The 6,525-nt window shown below is 41.5% G+C and overlaps 1 protein-coding gene across 1 annotated transcript; it reads right to left on the bottom strand.

The window, feature by feature from the left end:
• Window positions 1-4,641: 4,641 nt before the first annotated feature.
• On the bottom strand, window positions 4,642-5,474 carry LOC124677187 (tricin synthase 1-like). The gene is made up of 2 exons (XM_047213190.1): window positions 5,305-5,474; window positions 4,642-5,224 (listed from the first exon to the last, which is right to left on the bottom strand). Exons 1-2 carry the CDS (start codon window positions 5,472-5,474, stop codon window positions 4,642-4,644), a joined length of 753 nt encoding a protein of 250 aa, XP_047069146.1.
• Between the last annotated feature and the right edge of the window lie 1,051 nt (window positions 5,475-6,525).

Below are 6,525 nucleotides of genomic sequence, written 5' to 3'. Positions count from 1 at the left end.
AAATCTACCGCGCCTTCATAACCTTAAGGCTGCATGCGGCAAGACATATTAGCGGTTACACCGACGGGGAGAAGGGAACCCAAGTCAGCTCCCCGTCTCTCACAGAAACGATTGTTAGTACTGTACTTAGTACAGAGAGATTACTCCATATTTGTTAGAAGAATACTCCGTATTTGTTAGCAGTTAGTACTTCTGATCACGATTTCGCTTATAGCATCAATTCGGAAACTGGAAAAAACTACCGATGAATGTGGCTCGCCTCGTGTTCCACGTGGTGGTGGCTAGAACGATGTGCAGTGTTGGACAACCTTGGTGTCCTCGTCCTCGCTCCATTGCTGGCCAGGTCGTCGCTGTATGCCGCGACATGCGTACTAAAAAAATTAATAATCGATCCGATCGAGTTTTACAATGAAATAGCGACGCAGATGTAGCGGACCACGGAGCAACATTTACACTAACCACGATGAAAATTTCATCAGTGATATCATATACCATGCTGGTAAAAATCTAATGTGATACACCAGTTTCATCAGTGATATCATATCATAGCACGTAAAACTAAAATTATTAATGTCAAAATATATCATGTACATAAATTTGCATTGAGATTCTATAAAATATTAAATATGATGAAACTTTAATACTATCTTATTGTGGGGATGCTATCATAAATATATATTATGTATTCATGTGCATAATACTAGTGTATAATACTTCACATTGTGAGTAGTTTTACACTCGAGCCAATCAAGATCTGTTAAGGATTAAGAGTAATCGTAGACCCCGTGTCATGCAAGTCCGGGCTTATAGGACCTCTACATATAACGCAGACTTTTGGCTCTCGAGTGCTACACACCCATACACCCAAAATATGTAATAATTTCAAAATGCCAAAAAAATGAATCTTCTTGGAAACTAAGAGTGATCAGATTTGAACTCGTAAAAAATGTTTGGAAAGGAAATAATTCCCATGGTCTTCAGGGCAAAAAAAAATTTATGACGAATATAAAATGAATAGTACCTGGTCATGGGGCGTTTAAAGTTTTCTTTTTTTACTCAGAATACAATGAAAGTAATTCCCTAGAGGAATATTTTTATACGAGTACAATACCTGATCATCTATGATTCCAAAAAAAATTCAAAAAAACTAATCTTTTTTTTCCAAGTATGGGGGTGTGTAGCACCCGAGAGATCTTATGCATTTATCCTTTGCATATCCTTAGATTCTTAACATAAGAGTGAATCGATCATTGTGTGGTGCGTATTCCTAGGTCATGTGTGAGGTGACGACCGCCGTTTAAAAAATCCGTACGGGGATGAGCAATGAAACAGTTTGATAAGTTTAATATAGGCATAATCATGGATGAAACCCTTTAATATATACACATTTTTTCGCGCCAGATCAAAGAAACACGGCGGTTCTATCTAACAAAAGCAAGCAAAATGCTAAACCCAGGTAAAAGCGTGTTTAAAGGCTCCTCGATGAGATACTTTTGCAAAAGTTACATTCAATAGGATAATATGTGTGACAAATGCACAACTGTAGGATAAAAATGTGAAATTCACTCTTAATTTTAGAATAAACTTTGATAGAAAGTTGTGCAATAATATATTGATTATATAGTTTAATTTATCCTATGAAAACATGCTAAAAACTATGTATTGCAAAAGGCTTTGACTGCTTAGTACTATCAAATAGGTAGTATTATAGATGACTCCATTTATTAAAATGTATATTCATCTTCTCTTGGTAACACAATATGTTACCATCATACTCTTTTTACTCATTCAATAGTATGCATGTCACCAATATGCGTAGTTGACATGACATTGCATGAGGAAGCACGTTATGCTTTCGATAATATGTTACCCTTTTCTATTTACTTCACACATTTAATCAATGTCAAACTTTGCAAATTTGACCAAGAGTTTAAGAAAAATATCTATCTCTATAATACTGATAAACATACAATATGAAAAATTATTTTATGAGATTTCTAAAACTTCATCTATTCTTATATGTAAGGCCACTTCTTATTGCAACCCAAAACTTTGACCTATAATTTCACCAATAAATATAAGTTATATGACATCAAAAATATATCATTGAAAATATCTTTCAAATATGAATCTAATGATAGATGTTTTCATTACATATACCCGGCGGGTACCCGTACCCATTGGGTACCAGTGGGTAGGTTAAATTGTACACATGTCACTCGGAATTTTAAATTTATCGATAACAAATTTGATTTAAAAAATGAATTATCTCAACTCAATAACAAACAATTGAGTACATAAAAATTAATAAAATATAATAATCATATTCTCATGTTCTAACTCATAAGTCAACAAAAGTAGACGTGTCACGTAAGAAATTTAGAATAAACGAGCAGGGTATATGGGTATACCCGTGGGTACGAAGCTATACTTGTGCCCTACCATGATTTAACGGGTAGTATATAGGTACTACACATGGGCATAAAAGTGTACCCATACTCTGCCGACGAGGGTATGGTACCCGCGGGTAAAATTTTCATCCTTACATATAACTCATGTTTTGTTGTTTAAATTATTAGTCGAAGTTATACCTCAAAATGTGTGGTGGTATTATATTTTGGGACGTCCATTTCTAAATACAGGCTGCATAGTATTTGGCACAAAAATCAAATAACGCATGTGGAGAGAAAGTTACACCAGGAGACTGGTGCAACGCAATGCACATTACATTTCGGATTTTTTTCTCAAAAAACTATGCACCTTACATAACTAAACAGAGAGAGTTCTATAGATGTTCACATTTTTTAATAGAGAATTGAGGGAGTACCATAATATTTCACCAACATATCTTAGTTACTTTATGTCTAGTCTTATAATAAAATATGGACACACCGAGTCTCACTAAAGAATTGTTTTGGCAAATAACTCTATATGGGGGAGACTCTCTTTTCAGATACAAATATCCTATAGTAAAAGGGGAAATAACAGAGAAGACTATCTCCAAGACTCGATCAGGCTTCCGCGATATAGGGTAGGGCACGTGTTACACGTGATCAGCGCCGGCGTAATTGCACTGCTGCTGAACTTATATTTTGGAACTTCAGCTGGCCGGCCGCGCCTGCAAGAGATCGAAATGCTTTTTCCTTTATTTTTATTTTGCCAAATCGCCTCCTTGTTGTTGGAATATCAAATTCTGTGTTATCTTCTCTAAAATATCCGTCAGCAATGTATTCTTCGTGATGGATATTAATTAGGAAGAAATGGGACACGAAGACGGCCAGATACTCTCTGATAAATAGGAGGCGACAGCCAGTTAGCCACACTGCAGTGGACGGGACGACCGATCACGAGCCCAAGCGGCAATGCGCCCCGTGCAACGCTGGCCCAAGGCCGGGAGCACGAGATTAACGTGACACTTAATTCTAGGACCGGCGTACTACCTTTGTCCCGGTGTGTTGGTACCACATATATCTATACGTTGTCAATTTGATCAGCTCAATACAAACTATATATACATTAATAAAAAGTTTAGATGTCATACTTTCTAATGGTGCAATGGCTTTATTCTATAATCTATATTGTGTTTGCCAAATTGACAATCAAAGGATATGTGCATGCCAAACCCACTAGGACGGAGAGAGTATTACTGTAAAATACTGGAGGGGGCCGGTCTCCTAGATAGACACATGTGTTTTTCGGAGGTGTCTCGCCATCTCACTTGAAGTTGGTCGTTTAGAACAGGACGGACGCGTGGATCAGTAGATTTGTCGTGAAATTTTTTGTGAAAATTTGGCTTCACACATGCTTCACAAAAAAGAGAAACATTTCGTTCTGCCCCTCTGACATGCTGAAACGAACTCACCCAGCTACAGTAGTAAGCTCGCGTAAATTTGTGAAGAAAAGTCAGGATACTGTAGTATGTATTATGCATTGTGTTTTCAGGTGATTACTGTAGATAGGTACTGTAGCATAAAATGTATAAACTAAAAAAAATTACCAGTAACTAATTTTCGTGACAAGTAATGAATGTTATTGTATACCATAGATTTGTAATAGACAGATTATTTAAAATCAATTTAGACTCAGATCTTTTGTTTTTCAAGAAGGAAAGTTAGGGAATTGGTCTTCTCTGACTTCACTTCAGCACGTTAGAGGATCTGATTCGGGACAGTTCTAGCCTCTGACAGAACGAAATGTTTCTCTTTTTTTTCCAAATCTAAAATTTTGCATTATCATCTCTAAAATATCAATCAGCAATGTTGTCTCGTGATAGATTTTAGGATGAAATGGAATACGAAGGCAGCAGATACTCTGACAAATACGACAGGTCCCGAAATTTGTACTGCACTATTACGTAATCAACAAGGTGATATATCACTGATACTCTGACACTCAACATTCCAGCTCCCGAAATTTTTAATAAAGTAAATATATTAATACCGAGAAGATGCCAATTATACTTAGCCCCTGCACCAATAAAATACTTGAAGACAGATGCACACAGCAAAAATAAAATGAAAGAGAGGAAAAGAAAAATACCCTTATTGGAAAAATTAAACCATAAGACGCTTCACACGCTAGCGCTGATGAAAAACAATCGACTAAAGTGGCACGGGGAATGAAGGTGACACCGGGGCCGTATCAGACGAGGCGGCGGCAGATGGTGACGCCATCGGCGATTGCGAGCTGGCAGACCTCGACGCGCGGGTCGGCAGCGAGCTTGCCGTTGAGGTCCCTGATGGCGGCGGAGAACCTAGTGTCGAGGCCGGACATGAGCGTGCCGAGTGGCATGGCCACGGTGCCGCCCCAGAGCGTGTTGTCGTAGATGATGGTGCCGCCGACGCGGACCAGCCGCAGCAGCTGCTCGTGGTAGTTAACGTAGTTGGGCTTGTCAGCGTCCACAAAGGCGAAGTCGTAGGTCGCCTCCCCGCCGTCCTCCGGCTCCTGCTCGGCGAGGAGCTCGGCGAGGCGGTCGAGGCCGGGGCCCTCGCGGAAGTCCACCTTGTGCGCCACGCCAGCCTTCTCGATGAAGGGGCGGCCCACCTCGTAGCAGTCCCGGTCGGTGTCGATGGCCACCACCTTGCCGTCGGCTGGGAGGGCGAGCGCGGTGGCGAGGAGCGAGTAGCCGGTGAAGACGCCCACCTCGATCGTCTTCTTGGCGCCCGCCATCTTGATCAGCATCCCCAGCAGCTGCGCCTCGTCCGCCGACGACTGCATGTATCCCCTGAATCCAGAGAAGCAATTTGTAGCTCGATCAGAAAACCGAAGCAAGATCGCGTAGGTGCATGCAGAGAAAGGACGTACAAGGGGTGCTTGTCGGTGACGAGGCGGAGGTCGCGCATGCACTCGGGCTCGCGGGGGAACACGGTGGTGTTGAGGATGTACGTGTACAGGGCGTCGCTCTTGAGCAGCGTCTTGTTGCTGCTGTCGATGGCGCTGTGCACGTTAGCCACGATGTCGCTGCTGGGCGCCATGGCTCTCCCTCCTCCTCTCTCCGAGCTTCCTCTCCGCTAGCTTTGGTTGGTGATCTCTGGTACCTGGAGCGTGTGTGGTCGAGTGAGTGAGTGTCTGTCCACCCAGAGCTTCTCCATATTTATCAACTAGCGGAAGGGGGTTGGTGTGTCATTCGCCTTACCCAACTAACTAAGCTACTCCCTCTTTTCTAAAAAAAGAAAATTTTGAATAGTCTAAATTTGTATGTATGTATACACTAAGTAGTGTTTAGATACATTTGAATTTGGACAAACTCAAGAATTAGGATGGAGCGAGTATGTGAATTTTAACTACCCTTTGTGTTATGTTATGTTATGTTATGATCTAAATTCATATAAAAGCGAGTAAGCTCGTCGCCGGTAACGGATCGTCATCACCGTCTATAAAATCTTGTAACCCGCCAGTTAGGATTAATCACATTATAATATAACCCACGGTATTTGTAAACACCTTCCGATATAGTGAAGTTTTGCTGGTTGGCGCCATGGTTTTTCCTCCATGTGTTGGAGGGATTTTCCACATTGAATCTTGTGTCTTCCGCTGCGATTTTCTTTTTCGTTATTCCTTTTTCGTTATTGATTGGAGTTTATAACACTTTGACCTCGTTCTTGCTTAAAGTGAGGTCACACGTCTCGCCCATGCAATCCCGAACGACTCGCGTGCGGTGCTTCGGGGAACAGAGACAGTGTGCGGACATCCCGTGCACACCTAGTAATTTCACGTGTGTTTCAAATTCAGGGGGATGTGTGTCGATAGAGGAGAGAATGTGTTTCAAATCCATCACATCTCGTCATTTCCCCAGGTGCGCCAGATGTTGTGGCATGGATTCCAAAACCAGGGAATAGAGCTCCCCTTTTAGTTCGGCGGGAGCCATGAGCACGTCGAGCCCAACCGACGAACGAGAGGATGCATACAATCACATAGAGGCATAGGTTTCTACCCAGGTCCAGGCCACGTTCTGCGAAGCCTTACGTCCTGAAACTATGTTTGTATATGGTGGATCTCTACCGATACAGGGTTTGTTTCCAGGGA

The sequence above is a fragment of the Lolium rigidum genome, chromosome 1, assembly GCF_022539505.1.
Source record: "Lolium rigidum isolate FL_2022 chromosome 1, APGP_CSIRO_Lrig_0.1, whole genome shotgun sequence".
Classification (NCBI taxonomy): domain Eukaryota; kingdom Viridiplantae; phylum Streptophyta; class Magnoliopsida; order Poales; family Poaceae; genus Lolium; species Lolium rigidum.
Note: the sequence above shows the minus strand (reverse complement) of the source record. Positions and strands in the feature narration are given on the sequence as shown.

Excerpts from the sequence above, each read along its gene's own strand:
- LOC124677187 (XM_047213190.1), bottom strand. The coding sequence starts at position 5,474 with ATGGCGCCCAGCAGCGACATCGTGGCTAACGTGCACAGCGCCATCGAC. Across the intron at positions 5,225-5,304 it reads GTCACCGACAAGCACCCCTT|GGGATACATGCAGTCGTCGG; the intron begins GTACGTCCTTTC and ends CTCTGGATTCAG.